This window comes from Hemitrygon akajei, chromosome 11 (assembly GCF_048418815.1).
Source record: "Hemitrygon akajei chromosome 11, sHemAka1.3, whole genome shotgun sequence".
Taxonomy (NCBI): Eukaryota; Metazoa; Chordata; class Chondrichthyes; order Myliobatiformes; family Dasyatidae; genus Hemitrygon; species Hemitrygon akajei.
The window spans coordinates 85,500,206-85,522,257 of NC_133134.1; the positions used below are offsets into that span (position 1 = coordinate 85,500,206).

At 53.9% G+C, this 22,052-nt stretch overlaps 1 protein-coding gene across 1 annotated transcript in view; it reads right to left on the reverse strand.

Moving 5' to 3' along the window:
• LOC140736355 (phospholipid-transporting ATPase ID-like) overlaps positions 1-22,052 on the reverse strand; it is an 81,650-nt gene that overhangs the window by 48,180 nt on the left and 11,418 nt on the right. The window contains exons 7-13 of the mRNA XM_073062345.1: positions 19,214-19,293; positions 17,810-17,968; positions 17,333-17,421; positions 15,133-15,329; positions 5,649-5,857; positions 4,437-4,480; positions 549-714 (exon numbers count right to left, since the gene is read on the reverse strand). Of these exons, the coding sequence (XP_072918446.1) occupies positions 549-714; positions 4,437-4,480; positions 5,649-5,857; positions 15,133-15,329; positions 17,333-17,421; positions 17,810-17,968; positions 19,214-19,293 (944 nt within the window). The remainder of the gene's footprint in view (positions 1-548; positions 715-4,436; positions 4,481-5,648; positions 5,858-15,132; positions 15,330-17,332; positions 17,422-17,809; positions 17,969-19,213; positions 19,294-22,052) is intronic.

Here is a 22,052-nt window from a genome sequence, read left to right on the forward strand (position 1 = left end):
GATTAAGAGAGGCCTGGATTTAGGAGTGTGGGGGTGTTTAAGAGAGGCCTGGATTTAGGAGTGTGGGGGTGTTTGAGAGGCCTGGATTTAGGAGTGTGGGGGTGTTTGAGCGGCCTGGATTTAGGAGTGTGGGGGTGTTTGAGAGGCCTGGATTTAGGAGTGTGGGGGTGTTTGAGAGGCCTGGATTAAGGAGTGTGGGGGTGTTTGAGAGGCCTAGATTTCGGAGTGTGGGGGTGTTTGAGAGGCCTGGATTTAGGAGTGTGGAGGTGTTTGAGAGGCCTGGATTTAGGAGTGTGGGGGTGTTTGAGAGGCCTGGATTTAGGAGTGTGGGGGTGTTTGAGAGAAGCTAGATGTTTGAGAAGAGGGTAAACTTTCAGGTGACAGGGTCCTGGAAAATGGGGAAGACCCCAAAAAGATGGGCATGTTGCTGGAGAGAGGTCTGTGGCTCCGGAGCAGGTGATTTGTCAGGGGCATTGGGTTGGATTGCATCCGGGGATCTCAGAGCAGATTCCATCCAACCCCCCCCCCCCCCCACCCCCCCCACTTACCCTCCTCCTTGTCCTCGGACATGACAGTGTGGCACAGAGCCAGCAGCCGGAAGAACTCATGGACCTCACCATCGCCCAACTTGACGGCCTCCAGCAGCGACGGGTCCTGGAAGGAGAAGCTCGGGTCCGCCAGGGCGTTGAATGAGAAGTCCACCATCGGCCTCCTCTGCGGGGTCAGAGGGAGGGAAACCATTGGACCATTGACTCTGCTCCACCACGGCTGATTTAATACCCCTCTCAACCCCATTCTCTGCCTTCTCCCTGCAACCTCTGACACCCTGACTAACCAAGAACCATCAGCCTCCACTTTAAACACACCCAACGACTTGGTCTCTGCCGTCACCATGGCAATGAATTTCACAGATTCACCACCCTCCGGCCCTCGGCTCCCCACTGTTGGGAACATCCTCTCCACATCCACTCTATCTCGGCCTTTCAATAGTTGACAGGTTTCCATGAGATTGGGCAGAGAAGACGCGATGGATCAAGTGGACTAATTTTGCCCCCATGTCTCATGGTCTACACCCCAACATGCACCGACCGGGCCAGAGCCGTCAAATGCTCCCCACGCATTAACCCTTTCATTCCCGCGACCATTCCTGTGAACCTCCTCAGGATCCTGTCCAACACCAGCACATCCTTTCTTAAATATGGAGCCCAAAACTGCTCACACTACTCCAGATGCGATCTGATCAATACCTTATCTAAAAGCATTAATCCTTGACTTTATATTGTAGTGCTGTGGAAAACACGGACCACGGAGTCAGCCAGCACAGGACTGTACACTGTCCTATCCCGGGCCTGCTCTGCCCAAATGGGTCCATCCCTCAGCCCTCACTCACGAGTGTGTGGCCGGTTCCCGGTCTTACTCCATCGGCAAGTTTGCAGCTGACACCACTGTCGTGGGCTGTATCTCAGACAGGGACAGACGGGGAGGGATAGAGAGCTTACTGACATGGCGCAATGACGACCTTTCCCTCAGTGACAGCAAAGGCGCTGGTCACTGGAGGGATGGTGTTCCTGCCCTCGTCTGTGCCAGGGGTGCCGAGGTCCAGAGGGTTGAGAGCTTCGAGGTCCTAGGAGTGAACATCACCAACAGCCTGGCCTGGTCCGACCACGTAGGTGCCATTGTCAAGGAAGTTCACTAGCACCGCAACTTCCACAGCAGGCTAAGAAAGCTGAGCGTAACCCCACTGGGTTTTACCGATGTACCACAGAAAGCATCCTACAGTGGAGCTGGGGAGTTGGTGAACCCTGTTTCTGCATAAATATGACCTAAAACGTGATCAGATTTCCTCACAAGTCCTAAAATTAGATAAAGAGAACCCAAATAAATAAAAAGCATTATATTTATTGAGAACAATGATCCAATATTATACACATTTGTTGGAAAAAGTATGTGAACCTTTGTTTCCAGTGACTGTTGATCAGTCCTGCACATCGGCTTGGAGGAACTTTAGGCCATTCCTCCTCACAAAACTGCATCAACTCTGGGATGTGAGTGGGCTTCCTTGCATGAACTGCTTGCTTCAGGCCCTCCCACAACATTTCTGTAGGATTAGGGTCAGCACTTTGACTCAGCCATTCCAAAACACTAATTTTCTTCTTTTTAATCCATTCTGTTGACTTACTCTTGTCTTTCAGATCATCGTCTTGTTGCATTATCCAACTTCTATTAGGCTTCAGGTGACGGACTGCTACCCTGACATTCTCCTGTAAAATGTCCCGATACAATTTTGAATTCATCGTTCCCTCAATGATTGCAAGCTGTCCAGGCCCCAAACCATGATGTTCCACCCCATGGTGCTTCACAGTTGGGGTGGGGTTTTGGTGTTGGTGTGCACTGCCGTTTTTCCCTCCAAACATTTCTGCCAAAACGTTCAACTTTTGTCTCATCTGTCCACAGAACATTGTCCCAGAAGCATTGTGGAACGTCCAGGTGGTCTTTTGCAAACGTGAGACGTGTAGCGATGTTTCTTTTTGGAGAGCAGTGGTTTTCTCCATGGTGTCCTTCCACAAACACCATTCTTGTTCAGTGTTTTTCTTATAGTGGACACATGAACAGAGACTTTAGCAAGTCTACAGATTTCTGCAGGTCTTTTTGCTGTTATTGTGTTCTTTTTCGCCTCCTTCAGCATTGTACAGTGTGCTCTTGGTGTGATGGCAAGGTGCCCACTCCTCGGGAGAGTAGCAACAATATCGAGTTTTGTCCATTTGTAGAGATTTTTTTTCTTGCTGTGGACTGATGAACACTCAGGTCTTCAGAAATGCTTTGGTAGCCTTCTCCAGCTTCATGCATCTCTACAATTCTTCTTCTAAGGTCCTCAGAAAGTTGTTTGGATCGAGGCACGGTGCACATAAACACGCTGTGTGTCTTTTTTACAGGGCAGGACCTCTACAACCCACACCTCCAATTTCATCCCGTTGACTGGAACATCTGACTCCACATAGCTTTTGTAGAAAGCATTACCCCGGAGGTTCACATACTCTTTTCAACAAATACATGTAATATTGGATCGTTTTTCTCAATAAATAAATGAACAAGTATAGAAGTAGAGAAAAGTCTGCAGGGTTCAGAAACTGTATCCGGATGCATCACAGTTTGATATGGCAACTGCTCTGCCCAGGACCACGAGAAACCGCAGAGAGTTGTGGACATCACAGAAACCAGCCTCCCATCCATGGACTCTGTCTACACTCCCCTCTGCCTTGGAGAAGCAGACAATATCATCAAAACCCCTCCCACCCCGGACAATCTCTCTTCTCCCCTCTCCTATCGAGTAGATGATACAAAAGCCTTATAGCATGTACCACCAGGCTCCAGGACAGCTTCCACCCTGCTGTGATCAGACTCTTGAACGTTCCTCTCATCCGCTAAAAGATGAACTTCTGGTCTCCTCGACATGGACCTTCACTCACCTCTCTTTGCAACTAGAACAGTACAGGCCTTTCACTTCATGATGTTGTGCCAGACTTTTAACCTACTCCAAGATAAATCTAACCCTTCCCTCCCACATAATTTATCATCTGTGTGTCTGTCTAAGAGCCCTTAAATTTCCTTAATGTATTCAGCTTTCCCACCAACCCTGGCATGGAGTTCCACGTACCTACCACTCTCTGTGTAAATAACCCACCTCTGGCGTCCCCGTCCCCCCCCCGAATCACCTTAAAATTATGCTCCCATGTATTAGCCATTTCCTCCCTGGGAAAGAGTCTCTGACTGTCCACTCGACCTACGCCTCCTATCATCTCGTCACCTCTATCAAGTCGCCTCTCATCCTCCTTCACCCCAAAGAGAAAGGCCCAGCTCGCTCAGCCTTTCCAACCAGGACATGCTCTCAGGTCCTGGAAAGTCCCCTCTGCACCCTCTCCATGCCCTTCCTACAACAGGCGACCAGTACTGAACACAGCGGCACACGTGTGGCCTGACCAGAGCTGCAGCACTAGCTTGTGGCTCCGACCATGGAAGGGGATCAATCTCCCAACACTCACACACTGTTCTGCACTGTTTCCCCTGCACCAACTCAATGTACTGGAGTGCGGAACAGTCCGACGGCACACAGACAGAGGTCTTTCACTGCGGCCAGAAGAAACCAGTGACCCCACTTCCCAGTCACACAAAGATGCGGGACGGCTGAACCACACCGACACCAACTGCACAGACCACATCGAGACCCTCCAGCTTTCCCACCACTCACTCTCGGCTTAACTCCCACCTCAGGTCCTGGCCCAATCTCCGTATCCTGAAATCCATCTGCTTCAGAACCCAGCAGAACAGAATTCCGAGCATTCCCTTCTCTGCGTGAAGACAGCTCCATCCCAAATGGCCTCAGTCTAAGATGGTGAGAGGTGAACCCCAGTCGTGACCCTGTTCCTCGAGTAACTCACCTCCCTGACGTCGTGTTTGTGTCCTATCTGATCACTCAGGTCTCCTGGAAAGGAAGACACAACAGTTTGAGTTTGCGATCTGGGGGAGGGAGGGGGAGGGAGAGAGAGAGGGGGGGGGGAGAGAGGGGGAGAGAGGGAGAAAGAGGGAGAGAGGGGAGAGAGAGAGAGAGGGAGAGTGTGTGTGTGTGTGTGTGTGTGTGAGACAGATTGTGTCAATGTGTGGTGTCTGTCATTTGTCACTAAGTGTGAGAAAGACTGTCAGAGGACAGAGAGGGAGAGAGAAGCAGAGGGAGAGAAAGTCAGAGACGGAGAGACAGTGAGGGAGAGAGGGAGACGAGACAGAGGAAGAGGTGAAGACAGAGGGAGTGGGGGAGGGAGACAGATACAAAGGAGAGAAAGGGAAAGGAGGATAGTATCAGTGAGAATGTCTGTGAGATAGAGAGGGAGGGATAGAGTGAAGAGGAGACAGGGAGGACGGGAGAAGGAAATCAAATATGAGGAAGTATAGGTTTAAGGTAAGTGGGAACATTTTAAAGGGGTTCACGTGTTTTTGACCCACAGGGTGGGAGGACTTGAGGGTCTGAGTTACAGAGTGAGGCTGAGCTGTATTCCTTGGAGCACAGGAGACAGGGATGACCTGACAGAGGTAGATATTATCATGAGGGACAGAGATAGGGTGAACACACACAGTCTTTTCCCCAGGGTTGGGGAAATCGAGAACTAGAGGACACAGGTTTAAGGTGAGAGGGGGGAGGTTTAATAGGAACCTGAGGGGTAAATTCTTCACCCAGAGGGTGATCGGTACATGGAACGAGCTGCCAGAGGAAGTGGATGAGACAGGTACAGTAACAACATTTAAAAGACACTTGGACAGGTACAAGAATAGGAGAAGTTGAAAGGGTGTGGGCAAATTAGACTGGCTTACATGGGAATCTGGGTCAGCATGGACCAGTTGGGCAGAAGGGCCTGTTTCTATACCGTTATGCCTCCAGGGCTCCCTGACCATCCCAATCCCAAGAAGCTGCCAGCAGCTCCAGTTGCCAAAGATTGCAGGATTCCTTCCCTGGACGAGGCACTGGTTAGAGGGCCAGACTCCCAGGCACCCACCCACCCCTGAACCGGGGAGCCCGGGGACCCTCCTTGTGTCGGGGGGTTGGGGAGTGTGGAGGGGAAGTGATGCCGGGCGGGGGGTGGAGGGGAAGATACCCTCACCGTAGGTCTTGCCGCCGATGGAGCACTTGTTGAAGGTCATGATGTTCTGGGTGAGGGTGCCGGTCTTGTCGGAGAAGATGTACTCAATCTGGCCCAGCTCTTCGCTCAGCGTGGTGGTCCGGGCCTCAGCAGCTGTGTCGTTCCACCCACAGTACATCTTCTTGTCCCAGTTAATGAAGTAGCTGTGTCCCAAGCGGATTACCTCCACGCTGCTCAGAGAGGGCAGAGGGGGAGAGCGGAGGTCAGGGAACGCACACAAAAAGCATGTCATGAGGTTTCCTCCACACCGTCCCATCACACACTCCCGGGGTCAGACACAGAGTGAAACTCCCTCTACACCGTCCCATCACACACTCCCGGGGTCAGACACAGAGTGAAGCTCCCTCTACACCGTCCCATCACACACTCCCGGGGTCAGACACAGAGTGAAACTCCCTCCACACTGTCCCATCACACACTCCCGGGGTCAGACACAGAGTGAAACTCCCTCCACACCGTCCCATCACACACTCCCGGGGTCAGACACAGAGTGAAACTCCCTCTACACCGTCCCATCACACACTCCCGGGGTCAGACACAGAGTGAAACTCCCTCCACACTGTCCCATCACACACTCCCGGGGTCAGACACAGAGTGAAACTCCCTCTACACCGTCCCATCACACACTCCCGGGGTCAGACACAGAGTGAAACTCCCTCCACACTGTCCCATCACACACTCCCGGGGTCAGACACAGAGTGAAACTCCCTCTACACCGTCCCATCACACACTCCCGGGGTCAGACACAGAGTGAAACTCCCTCTACACCGTCCCATCACACACTCCCGGGGTCAGACACAGAGTGAATCTCCCTCCACACCGTCCCATCACACACTCCCGGGGTCAGACACAGAGTGAAACTCCCTCCACACTGTCCCATCACACACTCCCGGGGTCAGACACAGAGTGAAACTCCCTCCACACCGTCCCATCACACACTCCCGGGGTCAGACACAGAGTGAAACTCCCTCCACACCGTCCCATCACACACTCCCGGGGTCAGACACAGAGTGAAACTCCCTCTACACCGTCCCATCACACACTCCCAGGGTCAGACACAGAGTGAAACTCCCTCCACACCGTCCCATCACACACTCCCGGGGTCAGACACAGAGTGAAACTCCCCCTACACCGTCCCATCACACACCCCCGGGGGTCAGACACAGAGTGAAGCTCCCTCTACACCGTTCCATCACACACTCCCGGGGTCAGACACAGAGTGAATCTCCCTCTACACCGTCCCATCACACACTCCCGGGGTCAGACACAGAGTGAAACTCCCTCTACACCGTCCCATCACACACTCCCAGGGTCAGACACAGAGTGAAACTCCCTCCACACCGTCCCATCACACACTCCCGGGGTCAGACACAGAGTGAAACTCCCTCCACACTGTCCCATCACACACTTCCGGTGTCAGACACAGAGTGAAACTCCCTCCACACCGTCCCATCACACACTCCCGGAATCAGACACAGAGTGAAACTCCCTCCACACCGTCCCATCACACACTCTCAGGGTCAGACACAGAGTGAAACTCCCTCCACACTGTCCCATCACACACTCCCGGGGTCAGACACAGAGTGAAGCTCCCTCCACACCGTCCCATCACACACTCCCGGGGTCAGACGCAGAGTGAAGGCCTCTCCACATCGTCCCATCCACGGACTCATCTGCCATCTGCGTGCCTATGGGGAGTTTGCAGTGGAAATCTCCCTACTCAGCAGTCCTCTCCTCTTACCCGTGGGGTCACGGTGGAGAATATTTCACAGAGCAGTGGTTGAAAGTCACTTTATGGTCAGTTTTTCAGCTTGGAGAATTTTACTCTGTGTGTATGAGGGATTTTTCCTGGCAGAAGATACAAATGCCTGAAAGCACGTACACCAGGCTCAAGCACAGTCCTAACAGACTCCTGAATACTCCACTAGTACGGTAAGATGGGTTCCTGGCCTCTCCATCTACCTCGTCATGATCTTGTACCTTACTGTTTGCCCTTACTGCACTCCCTCCGTAACTGTGACACTCTATTCCGCATTCTGTTGTTATTCACCCGTTCTACTTCAACACCCTGTTGTGGTGATGCCATCTGAACGGGCAGTGTGGAAGCTAAGTTTCTCACTCTATCTCAGGGGCATGTGGCAACGATGAACCAATTTACCAGAGAGGAGTTTGTCACCCCTGTCTGAGTAACTGAAGGGGCTGCTCCCTTGGTTCTACTGAGCTTTCAGCCCCACGGTCAGATACCCGGTGTGGAAGGTGTAGGGTCAGGTTCTCGTTGGCCTGCTCCTGCCCATCGTCAAGGTGTCCATTCACAGATCTACTTACTGAGAGATTTCTCCTCCGTGATCGTGACCGCCAAACGCAGATATTAAGCGAATGCTCCATGGATTACGTGCTGCATTTAGCAAACAAGAAGTCGTCTACCCTCATGCGTTTCAAATCATTGCAGCGGACTTCGATCAGACCTGCTTGAAGAAAGCTCTGCCCAATAACCTGTGGCACCAGGGGTCCCAGCCCACTTGACCACTGCTGCTCTGCCGTTCAACCGCCGGACTGCATTTTAAAGAAATCGGATCACTCGGCCTGCACACAGGCAGGGGCTGAGGAGCAAAGCTTCAGAGGGCGGGATAACAAAGAGGTGGTCGCAGGACTCGTCGGAGGATCTGAATGTATACACCACAGTTGTCACGGACCTTGTAAAAACACCCATGGACCAGCGTTCTCCCACAAAGTCAGTCAGAGTCCTGCTGAAGAACCAGTTTGCTGAGGCAAATCAGTGGCATTCAGGTCTGGCGACCAAGTGAGTTACAAAGCGTCCCGGTACGGTCTCTGGGAAGCCATCTCACGTGCAAAGTGGCAATTCCAGAAGAAACTAATCACAGACGGATGCGCGACAGCTGCGGAGGGCTTGAATGCTATCGGCTCCTACCAAGTGACAACAAGGTTTCAGTCCCAGGTGAGCTCGATGCTCGCTCTGACCGTCACAACACGGAGGCACTTCCATGAACTCCCACAGCCCCCGATGACCCTGTGATTTCAGTTTCTGAGGCCGATGTGAGAGCATCCTTCGGGAGGCTGAACCCACAGAGAGCATCCAACTCAGCTGGCGCCCCTGGCCAAGTACTAAAGACTTGTGCTGATCCACTGGCTGGAGTGTTCACTGAGATCTTCACCCTCACCACCAGTCTGAGGTGCCAATCTGCATCTAGCTGGCTTCAGTTATACCAGAACGCGCTGACCTGCCTCAATGACTTTCGTCCAGAAGCACTTGTATCCACAGTGATGAAGTGCTTTGAGACGTTGGTGATGAACCATATCAGGTCCACCCCGAGAAGCAACTTGGCCTCCTGGAGCAACATGTCCGCAGCAGATGCCATCTCACTGGCTCTCCACTCAACCCTGGAACATCTGGACAGCAAAGATGCACACTCCTTATCGACTACAGCTCGGCATTCAATACCACCATCCCCTCACAACTCATCAATAAGCTCCAAGACCTTGCCCTCAATACCTTTTTGTGCAACTGGATCCTTTATTTCCTCACTTGCAGACCCCAGTCAGAACGGATTGGTAACATCTCCTCCACAATCTCCCTCAGCATCAGGCCGTGTGCTCAGACCCCCGTTCTACTGGCTTTACGCTTATGGCTGTGAAGCTAAGCACAGCTCCAATGCCATATTTAAGTTTGTTGATAACACCACTGTAGTTGACCAAATCAAAGGAAGGGTATAGGCGGGAGACTGAATATCTAGTGTTGTGACACAATAACCTCTCACTCAATGTCAGCAAGGCCAAGGAGCTGGTTATTGACATCAGTAGAAGAGGTTCTCATCGGCGGATCAGAGGTGGGGAGGGTTAGCAACTTTAAATTCCTCAGTGTTATCATTTCAGAGGCTCTGTCCTGGGCCCAGCACGTAAGGGCAATGACAAAGACAGTAGGACAGCACCGTTACTTTCTTAGAACTTTGCAATGATGCAGCACATCATCTAAAACTTTGACAAACCTATAGGTGCAAGTGTAGGGTACACTGACTGGTTGCATCACAGCTTGGTATGGAAACACCCTGTATGGTAAATCCTACAAAACGTAGTGGATACGGCCCAGTCTATCACCAGTAAAGCCCTCCCCACCATCAATCACATCCTCACAGAGCACGGTCGCAGGAAAGCAGCATCCATCATCAGGGACCCCCTCCTCCCAGGCCAGGCTCTCTCTCACTGCTACCATCAGGAACCCCCACCTCCCAGGCCACGCTCTCTTCTCACTGCTACCATTAGGAACCCCCACCTCCCAGGCCACACTCTCTTCTCACTGCTGCCATCAGGAACCCCCACCTCCCAGACCACGCTCTCTTCTCACTGCTGCCATCAGGAACCCCCATCTCCCAGGCCACGCTCTCTTCTCACTGCTACCATCAGGAACCCCCACCTCCCAGGCCACACTCTCTTCTCACTGCTACCATCAGGAACCCCCACCTCCCAGGCCACACTCTCTTCTCACTGCTACCATCAGGAACCCCCACCTCCCAGGCCAGGCTCTCTTCTCACTGCTACCATCAGGGACCCCCACCTCCCAGGCCACACTCTCTTCTCACTGCTGCCATCAGGAACCCCCACCTCCCAGGCCACACTCTCTTCTCACTGCTACCATCAGGAACCCCCACCTCCCAGGCCAGGCTCTCTTCTCACTGCTACCATCAGGGACCCCCACCTCCCAGGCCACACTCTCTTCTCACTGCTGCCATCAGGAACCCCCACCTCCCAGGCCACACTCTCTTCTCACTGCTACCATCAGGAACCCCCACCTCCCAGGCCACGCTCTCTTCTCACTGCAGCCATCAGGAAGGAGGTACAGGAGCCTCAGGACCCACACCACCAGGTTCAGGAACAGTTATTACTCCTCAACCATCAGGCTCTTGAACCAGCGGAGATAACTACACTCACCCCATCGCTGAACTGATTCCACAACCAGTGGACTCACTTTCAAGGACTCTTCATCTCATCTTCTCCATATTTATTGTAATTTAGTTCATTTCCTCTTTTTGTATTTGCATTATTTGCTATCTTTTGCACATTGTCTGTTAGTCTTTGTTGAGCAAAGTTTTTTATTGATTCTATTGTGCTTCTTTACATGCCCACAGGAAAATTAATCTCAGGGCAGTATTTGGTGACATACGTGTACTTTGATATTAAATTTACTTTGAACTTTGGACCCGCCGAGCCAACTGCCTGCCCCTCCCTTAAGGAAAGATCCATGCCTGGATATCCTCGGAGAGAGAGCCCACAGCATTCTCCACTGCCTCACTATCTCCCTCCCCAAAAACACTCATGAACCTGGTGCTGTGGGACTTCAGGCTTCGGTACCTCCAACTCCACCCACGATTCCAGGAAGGGAAAGGGCAGCAAACCTGACATCAATCTATAATGGACGGTGGTGGAGAAAGTCAGCAACTTTAACTAACATCTCAGACAACCAGTCTTGGGCCCAGAACACAGACACAATCACAAGGACGGTGTGTCAGCATCTTTAACTTTGAGGAGGTTAAAGAGGCCTGGCTAGTCACTGAACAACAGATGTACCACTGAAAGTATCTGGGCTGGTTGCATCATGGTCTGGGATGGGAATTCAAAGGTGCGGAATGTAAGAAGCTGCAGAGTTATGGACTCAGCCCAACATATGATGATGAACAAAACTGATGAAACAATGTACAGGGAGGAGGTCAAACACCTAGAGAGCTGGTGCAGTGACAACAACTTGATGCTTAATGTCACCAAAACCAAGGAGATGATCGTCGATTTCAGACGGTCTCAGCCTGAGCACACACCCCTCAGCATCAGCGGCTCCACAGTGGAGAGAGTGGAAAACATCAAGTTCCTTGGGGTGCAGATCTCAGACAATCTCACCTGATCCAGGAACACCACTGGGATTGTGAAACGAGCCCAGCAGAGATTGCACTTTCTGAGGAAGCTTAAACAAGCATCACTCCCCACTAACATCTGAACTACATTCTACAGAGGCGTGGTTGAGAGTGTGCTGACCTTTTGCATCATAACCTGGTACTCCAGCTGCAGTGCTGCCGACAAAAAAGCCTTGCAGAGGTGGTTAGGGGAGCAGAGAAGGTTATTGGGGTCTCCCTACCTTCTGTCCAAGACCTCTTTCAGAGTCAATGCCTCCAGAAGACACGGTACATCATTAAAAACCCCTCACACCCTCTCCATGAACTGTTTGTTCTTCTGCCATCAGGTAAACGTTACAGGAGCATCAAAACTAAAACCACAAGGCTACTAAACAGCTTCCTCCCACAGGCAGTCAGACTGCTAAATAGCTGCTCTACCTGACTCTGCTTTGGACACTTTTAACTTGCACTGGACACTTATAACGTGTTTTTAACTGACATGTGGCTGTTGTGTTTTACTATTTATTGTTATGTTTATTATTTAGTGTTGCGTTTGTTATGTTATGATTGCACTGCTCCTGGGAAACGCTGTCTCATTCTGCCCTGCAGAGCTGATGTACGGTTAGAATGACAATAAAGTTTTTGAATCTTGAATCCTGAATATGTCAGGGGCACATCGGTCTCCGCCATCGGTCATATCTACAGGAGACGCTGCCTCAAGAAAACAACACCCATCATCAAAGATCCCCACTGTCCGGGCCAGGCCATCTTCTCACAGGAGGTACAGACGCCTGAAGCCCCACATCACCAGGGTCAGGAACAGCAACTTCCCTTCAACCATTCGGTTCCTGAACCGACCGGTACAACCCCGATCACCACCTCGGTACAGAAACACTGTGACCGGATTGCACTACAATGCACTTTGGTTTTGAAAATGAATCTCACGGTAGAATACGATGGCATATATGTACTTTGATAATAAATTTACATAGAACTTTTGTTTTGTTCTGGTTGTGTCCTGCCTTGTGAAAATTATGTACAGTTTATGTTTAACGCAGAACATAGAACAGCAGAGCACAGTATAGGCCCTTCATCCCACTATGTTGTGCCAACTTTCTAAACCTACACTACTCCAAGATCAATCTCCCACATCGCTCTCCATTTTTCTTTCACCCATGTGCCTGTCTAAGTCTTTCGAATGTCCATAAGGTATCTGCCTCTACCTCCATTCCTGGCAGTGTGTTCCACACACCCACCACTCCCTGTGTAAAGAACACACCTCTAACTCACCCCTGTATGTTCCTCCAATCACCTTAAAATGGCATCCATTTGTATTAGACATTTCTGCACTTATGAGGAAGTGTTCATCTGTCCTCTCGAGCTATGGCTCTCATCATCTTATACATCTCCATCAAGTCACGTTCCCTCATCCTCCGTCAGTCAGATTGATCTATGTATCCTCACGTTCCCTCATCCTCCGTCAGTCAGATTGATCTATGTATCCTCACGTTCCCTCATCCTCCGTCAGTCAGATTGATCTATGTATCCTCACGTTCCCTCATCCTCCGTCAGTCAGATTGATCTATGTATCCTCACGTTCCCTCATCCTCCGTCAGTCAGATTGATCTATGTATCCTCACGTTCCCTCATCCTCCGTCAGTCAGATTGATCTATGTATCCTCACGTTCCCTCATCCTCCGTCAGTCAGATTGATCTATGTATCCTCACGTTCCCTCATCCTCCGTCAGTCAGATTGATCTATGTATCCTCACGTTCCCTCATCCTCCGTCAGTCAGATTGATCTATGTATCCTCACGTTCCCTCATCCTCCGTCAGTCAGATTGATCTATGTATCCTCACGTTCCCTCATCCTCCGTCAGTCAGATTGATCTATGTATCCTCACGTTCCCTCATCCTCCGTCAGTCAGATTGATCTATGTATCCTCACGTTCCCTCATCCTCCGTCAGTCAGATTGATCTATGTATCCTCACGTTCCCTCATCCTCCGTCAGTCAGATTGATCTATGTATCCTCACGTTCCCTCATCCTCCGTCAGTCAGATTGATCTATGTATCCTCACGTTCCCTCATCCTCCGTCAGTCAGATTGATCTATGTATCCTCACGTTCCCTCATCCTCCGTCAGTCAGATTGATCTATGTATCCTCACGTTCCCTCATCCTCCGTCAGTCAGATTGATCTATGTATCCTCACGTTCCCTCATCCTCCGTCAGTCAGATTGATCTATGTATCCTCACGTTCCCTCATCCTCCGTCAGTCAGATTGATCTATGTATCCTCACGTTCCCTCATCCTCCGTCAGTCAGATTGATCTATGTATCCTCACGTTCCCTCATCCTCCGTCAGTCAGATTGATCTATGTATCCTCACGTTCCCTCATCCTCCGTCAGTCAGATTGATCTATGTATCCTCACGTTCCCTCATCCTCCGTCAGTCAGATTGATCTATGTATCCTCACGTTCCCTCATCCTCCGTCAGTCAGATTGATCTATGTATCCTCACGTTCCCTCATCCTCCGTCAGTCAGATTGATCTATGTATCCTCACGTTCCCTCATCCTCCGTCAGTCAGATTGATCTATGTATCCTCACGTTCCCTCATCCATGCTTAACGCACACTCAGTGGCACTTTGTTAGGTACACCGGCTCGTTAATGCAATTATCTAATCAGCCAATCAAGTGGCAGCATCTCAATGCATAAAAGCACGAAGGCACTGTCAAGAGGTTCAGTTGCTGTTCAGAGCAAACTTCAGAATGGGGAAGGAACGTGATCTTGTAGCGATGTTCTACACACAGCGCTGAAATAACGACACACAGTCGGTAAGTCGTTTCGAGACTGGTTTATTCAAACTTCACGGCGCTGGCATTTAATCCCTAGCGCCCGTCCTCTCCGGGCGGAAATGACGTCAGAGGTGCATTACCAAAGTCTCCCCCCGCGCGCTGGCTATTTGAGAGCCGGTTCGCCTGCGCAGAAAGTGGGTCGCCACAATCTCACTGACTTTGACCATGGAATGATTGTTGGTGCCAGACACGGTGGTTTGAGTACCTCAAAAACTGCTGATCTCCTGGGATTTTCATGCACAACTGTCTCTATAGCTTACAGAGAATGGTGTGAAAAATAAAATCCAGTGGCAGTTCTGAGGATGAAATCACCGTCTGAACGAGAGAGGTCAGAGGAGAATGGGCAGAGTGGTTCCAGCTGACAGGAGCTCACATAACCACACGTTACAACAGTGGTGGGCAGAAGAACATCTCAGAACGCTCAACATGTCAAACCTTGAGGTGGATGGGCTACAGCAACAGAAGACCATGAACATACACTCAGCGGCCACTTTATCGGGTACAGGAAAGCTAATAAAGAGGACACTGCATGTTTTTTTTGTGAATGCTCCGTACCTGACACTACTGTAAGTCTCTGCGATGCTGCTACAAGTTTTTCATCCCACCTATGCAGTGAACTGGATTTCTACATTAGACCTTTTTTTTACACAACCATGTTAGAGGTGGGCTGTGGAGCTAAGATCGAACTCACCTCACATACAGCGAGATGGGAACCACCGTGTTCAGGATGATGATATAAGACCAGAACGACAAGAAACCGGAGAAGAAGGCACTGTCGACGCCCTGATCCCAGGGCAAGTAGATCTGGAAGAGGTTCCCGACCTCGTGCTCCCAGATGGAATTCCCAATGGCAAGGATGATCCCCATGCAGACCAGAAATCCGAAGATCTAGGAACAGAGGAGACGGGAAAAACTTGAGTGGGTGTGTCAGGGGAGGAGTGGCGGGAGTCATAGGAGAGCAGGGCAGGGAGACAGGACTTGCCTGAGGAGTGACCCTTCCAAACAGGGCAGGTGTGGCCTAACGCAACAGGCCTCACCGTCAAAGTGAGGCCTCACCTGGGACAGTCTGCCTGGTTATGGCCACCCTGCCTTAGGAAAGATGTCTGAAACCTGGAAAAAGTGCAGAGGAGATTGACCAGGATACTTAGGAGACTGAGGGGGTATATAGAACCACGAGGGGCAGGGACAGGGTGAATGCACACAGGCTTTATCGTCAGGGTTGGGGAATCAAGGACTGGAGTGCACAGGTTTAAGCTGAGAGGGGAGATATTTAATAGGGACCTGAGAGCAATTTCTTCACCCAGAGGGTGGTCAGTCTGTGGAATGAGCTGCCTGAGGAAGTGGTTGAGGCGGGCACAATGACAACATTTAAAGGACACTTCACTGTCTTTTCACAAACCATCAATTTTGCTGTCTTCCACAAAATGACTAAGCATGACTACACTCCCAACCCAATCTCTCAGAAACCACAGAGAGCTGCGGACACAGATCAGCACATCACGGAAACAGCCTCCCCTCCACTGACTCTGTCTACACTTCCCACCGCCTCGGTAAAGCAGCCAGCACAGTCAAAGATCCCTCTTCTACCTTCACCCGTCGGGCTGAACGCACAGACCGCCAGGCTCAAGGACAGCTTCTACCCCGCCGTCATCAGACTCCTCAACGGACCTCTTGTACGATAAGATGGACCAGGTGGGTTGAGTTGTTCTCCAATCTTGGCAACTCATTGACCGCCCAAGCTACAGATTTTCCAAACTATTTCACTAAGACAGACTCTTGGTCTCTCAATCTACCTCATTGTGGTCCTGACGAAGGGTCTCGGCCTGAAACGTTGACTGCTCATTTCAACGGATGCTGCCCGACCTGCTGAGTTCATCCAGCTTGTTTGTACGTCTTGATTTGACCACAGCATCTGCAGTGTACTTTGTGTTTACCTCACTGTGGCCCTCGTACCTTGCTGTCTGCCCGTACTGCACTCTCTCTGTAACTGCGACACTCTATTCTGCCTTGCTGTGTTTTATAAGAACACCTGGCCTGTCGAGCCTGCTCCACCATTCAATAAGATCATGGCTGATCTGACCATCTCCACCTACCTGCCTTTTCCCCAATTCCCCTACTATGCAAAAATCTATCCAACCTTGTCTTAAATATATCTACTGAGGTAGCCTCCACTGCCTCACTGGGCAGAGAATTCCACAGATTCATCACTCTCTGGGAAAAGCAGTTCCTCCTCACCTCCATCCTAAATCTACTCCCCCAAATTTTGAGACTATGCCCCCTAGTTCTAGTCTCACTTAACAGTGGAAACAACTTTCCTGCCTCTATCTATGTTTCTAAAAGATCTCCTCTCATTCTTCTGAACTCCAGTGAGTACTGTCCCGGGCAACTCAAACTCTCCTTATAGCCTAATCCCCTTATCTCTGGAATCAACGTGGTGAACCTCCTCTGCATCACCTCCAAATCCAGTATATACTTCTCCCATCTCTGTTCTACCTCAATATACTGTGTAATGTTTTGATGTGTAAGAGCAGTATGTGAGACGAGCTTTTCACTGTATCTCGGTCACCAACTCCAATGCCGATCTTTAACACAGACGAGAGTGAGTACACCTCTGGTGATTCAGGCCTCCAACCAGCAAGATTAACCAACAGTGCCACCTCCCCACACCATCTCCTTCCACCAAGCCAGTTTGAGATCCAATTGACCCGTTCACCCTCCATCCCAAGTGATGCCACCTTCTACAGCAGCCCACCATGCAGGACCTTGTCAGAGGCCATTCTAAAGTCTGTGTAGATGACATCTACTGCCCTACCTCTCTTGATCCTCACGTCACCCCTTCAGAAGAACCAGGCGGAATCAGTGCTGCCCCCTCAAGTGGCCCGGCAACTCACCCAGAGAACCAGGGTATTCATTAGCCTGTCGATGCTGGTCCGTTTGAACTTGGTGCGACCACTGTTCTGCATCAGTTTGGTGTCCGGGCCTGTGGACGGGAGGCTGCGTTAGTGCGGACCTAGTGGGAGGGCTGGAGAGAGGGGAGACGTTGGGGAGTGGGGAGGATGGAGAGGATGGGGAGATGATAAATAGGAGGGGAGTTGGAGCTGAATGGGATAGAAGGGAAGGGAGGGTGAGGGGGATTGGTGAGGGAGGGGAGGGTGATTAGGGGAGTGTGAGGCAGAGAGGGGAGAGGGAGTGAGAATAGTGAGTGTGGAGAGGAGGGGGAAAGGGGAGGTGAGCGTGAGGCGGAGAGTGGGGAGGGGAAAGGTGAAGTAGGCAGAGGAGTGGAAGAGGAAGAAAGGAGTGTTGAGTGTGAGTGTGAAGAGGGAGAGGGGAGAGGTAGCGGAGGGGTAGATGAGGTCCGAAGGACTGACCTGCGAAGAGCACCAGCCCGAAGCAGCACTCGGTGTTGCGTAGCACACAGCCGCGCAGCAGAACATTGCGGTTGTCCAGCGGGATCTTGTTCTCTCTCCAGTGCAGGGTCCCCGTGAATCGGTCCAGTTTGTTGTTGGGGGGCTCACAGATCACCTCACCTGCCGGCACCCACACATGTCAATCTGGGCCCATCCACTGCCGCCAGACCCACCCACTGCCTCCAGACCCATCCACTGCCCCCAGACCCGCCCACTGCCTCCAGGCCCACCCACTGCCGCCAGAACCATCCACTGCCTCCAGACCCATCCACTGCCACCAGGCCCCATCCACTGCTCCCAGACCCGCCCACTGCCCCCAGACCCGCCCACTGCCTCCAGGCCCACCCACTGCCTCCAGACCCACCCACTGCCTCCAGACCCATCCACTGCCTCCAGAACCATCCACTGCCACCAGGCCCCATCCACTGCCCCCAGACCCGCCCACTGCCCCCAGACCCGCCCACTGCCTCCAGGCCCACCCACTGCCACCAGGCCCCACCCACTGCCACCAGGCCCCGCCCACTGCCCCCAGGCCCCATCCACTGCCACCAGGCCCCATCCACTGCCACCAGGCCCCATCCACTGCCCCCAGACCCGCCCACTGCCCCCAGGCCCGCCCACTGCCCCCAGGCCCGCCCACTGCCCCCAGACCCGCCCACTGCCGCCAGGCCCGCCCACTGCCGCCAGGCCCGCCCACTGCCCCCAGACCCGCCCACAGCCTCCAGGCCCACCCACTGCCTCCAGACCCGCCCACTGCCCCCAGGCCCGCCCACTGCCCCCAGACCCGCCCACTGCCTCCAGGGCGGCGCCCATTAACCCACGTGCCGCTAACCATGCCCAGCCCCACCTGTTACTCCAGGTCCTGCTGCATGCACCATGACTCTGCCCCCCAAACAAGCTAACCCTCCCCACCCCATGGAATCAAATCCTGACCACTGGTCCCAAGCTGCACCCCGAATCCTTCTTTGGCTTCCTGAGGCCACAGCAACAGCTACACAGCAAGCAGCCCTGCCTCTCGACCCACTCACACCCAGGGCCACCCCCAACCTTGGCTCTACGACCCCCCCCCCCCAAAATCATTCTGTATCTTTGCACACTGTGTAACGATCTGCTCTGTGTGAACATTTACAAGAGAAGCTCATCACTGCACCTTGTTAACGTGTGACATTAATAAACCAATTCCAATTCCATCCCAGCTTGCCATCCAGTCCCGTAAATCTGTCACTCTCTATATAAAAGCCCAGGACCCCCGGATTGGATCCCAGCCTGTAACCCACTCCCAGGATCTATTATTCAATATAAACCACCCAGAGCTGGGATCAGATCCCAGCCTGCAAGCCAGTCCCAGTGATCAACCCTACTCACCGTCGAACTCGGCCAGCTTGCTGGTGTCTCCCAGTTCCGACGTGACGGACAGTGACTGTCTCACCTTCATGTTGGTTTCCCTGCAGATCCAGTTGGACAACAATCAGTGGCTGCCCCATGTGAACATCGCCTCCACCAATCCCCATGTGGCTGCCCCATGTGAACATCGCCTCCACCAATCCCCAAGCGGCTGCCCCATGTGAACATCGCCTCCACCAATCCCCAAGCGGCTGCCCCATGTGAACATCGCCTCCACCAATCCCCAAGCGGCTGCCCCATGTGAACATCGCCTCCACCAATCCCCAAGCGGCTGCCCCATGTGAACATCGCCTCCACCAATCCCCAAGCGGCTGCCCCATGTGAACATCGCCTCCACCAATCCCCAAGCGGCTGCCCCATGTGAACATCGCCTCCACCAATCCCCAAGCGGCTGCCCCATGTGAACATCGCCTCCACCAATCCCCATGCGGCTGCCCCATGTGAACGTCACCTCCACCAATCCCCATGCGGCTGCCCCATGTGAACGTCACCTTCCACCAATCCCCATGTGGCTGCCCCCATGTGAACATCGCCTCCACCAATCCCCAAGTGGCTGCCCCCATGTGAACATCGCCTCCACCAATCCCCAAGCGGCTGCCCCATGTGAACGTCGCCTCCACCAATCCCCATGCGGCTGCCCCATGTGAACGTCACCTCCACCAATCCCCATGCGGCTGCCCCATGTGATCATTCGCCTCCACCAATCCCCAAGTGGCTGCCCCATGTGAACGTCACCTCCACCAATCCCCATGCGCTGCCCCATGTGAACATTGCCTCCACCCAATCCCCATGCGGCTGCCCCATGTGAACATCGCCTCCACCAATCCCCAAGTGGCTGCCCCATGTGAACGTCACCTCCACCAATCCCCATGCGGCTGCCCCATGTGAACATTGCCTCCACCAATCCCCATGCGGCTCGCCCCATGTGAACATCGCCTCCACCAATCCCCAAGTGGCTGCCCCATGTGAACGTCACCCTCCACCAATCCCCATGCGGCTGCCCCATGTGAACATTGCCTCCACCAATCCCCATGCGGCTGCCCCATGTGAACATCGCCTCCACCAATCCCCATGCGACTGCCCATGTGAACGTCACCTCCACCAATCCCCAAGCGGCTGCCCAGGCGCCAATCGCCGCTGGCCAATCAGTGGAAGCGACCAGGGTGAGACGTGGAGACATCTGCCGGTGTTGTACAGCAGCCCCACAGAGCACCCCCCCCTTTACCAACAGCACGTTCTGCAGCCCTCGACTCTCCTGCAGCCTGAATTCACTCTCACTGCCCTCCCGTGACTCTCCCTCCTCACCCGCCCCCTCCCGTGACTCCCTTCCCCACTCACCCCCTCCCGTGACTCTCCCTCCTCACCCGCCCCCCTCCCGTGACTCCCTTCCCCACCCACACCCTCCTGTGACTCCCCTCCCCACCCGCCCCCTCCCGTGACTCTCCCTTCCCCACTCACCCCCTCCGTGACTCTCCCTCCTCACCCGCCCCCTCCCGTGACTCCCCTCCTCACCCACCCCTCCCGCGACTCACCCTCCTCACCCCACCCCTCCTGCGACTCTCCCTCCTCACCCCACCCCTCCTGCGACTCTCCCCTCCTCACCCACGCCCCTCCTGTGACTCTCCCTCCCCACTCATGCCCCTCCCGTGACTCTCCCTCACCCACACACCTCCCGTGACTCCCCTCCTCACCCCGCCCTCCCGTGACTCTCCCTCCTCACCCACCCCCGACTCCCCTCCCCACCCACTCCCTCCCTTGACTCCCCTCCCTCACCCACTCCCTCCCGTGACTCTCCCTCCTCACCCGCCCCTCCCGTGACTCCCCTCCTCACCCACCCCTCCAGCGACTCTCCCTCCTCTCACCCGCCCCTCCCGTGACTCTCCCTCCTCACCCGCCCCTCCCGTGACTCCCCTCCTCACCCACCCCTCCAGCGACTCTCCCCTCCTCACCCACGCCCCTCCTGTGACTCTCCCTCCTCACCCACTCCCTCCCGTGACTCTCCCTCCCCCACCCACGCCCCTCCCGTGACGCTCCCCTCCTCACCCACGCCCCTCCCGTGACGCTCCCTCCCCACCCACCCCCTCCCGTGACGCTCCCTCCCCACCCAACCTCCCGTGACGCTCCCTCCCCACCCACCCCCTCCCGTGACGCTCCCTCCCCACCCACTCCCTCCCGTGACTCTCCCTCCCCACCCACCCCCCTCCCGTGACGCTCCCTCCTCACCCAACCTCCCGTGACGCTCCCTCCCCACCCACTCCCTCCCGTGACTCTCCCTCCCCACCCACCCCCTCCCGTGACGCTCCCTCCCCACCCACCCCCTCCCGTGACGCTCCCTCCTCACCCACGCCCCTCCCGTGACGCTCCCTTCCCACCCACCCCCTCCCGTGACTCTCCCTCCCCACCCACCCCCTCCCGTGACTCTCCCTCCCCACCCACGCCCTCCCGTGACGCTCCCTCCCCACCCACGCCCCTCCCGTGACGCTCCCTCGTCACCCACCCCCTCCCGTGACTCTCCCTCCCCACCCACCCCCTCCCGTGACGCTCCCCTCCTCACCACCCCCTCCCGTGACGCTCCCTTCCCACCCACCCCCACCCCGACTCCCCTCCCCACCCACCGCCCTCCCCGTGACGCTCCCCTCCTCACCCACCCCTCCCCGCGGACTCCCCTCCTCACCCACCCCTCCAGCGACTCTCCCTCCTCACCCACGCCCCTCCTGTGACTCTCCCTCCTCACCCACTCCCTCCCGTGACTCTCCCTCCCCACCCACGCCCCTCCCGTGACGCTCCCTCCTCACCCACT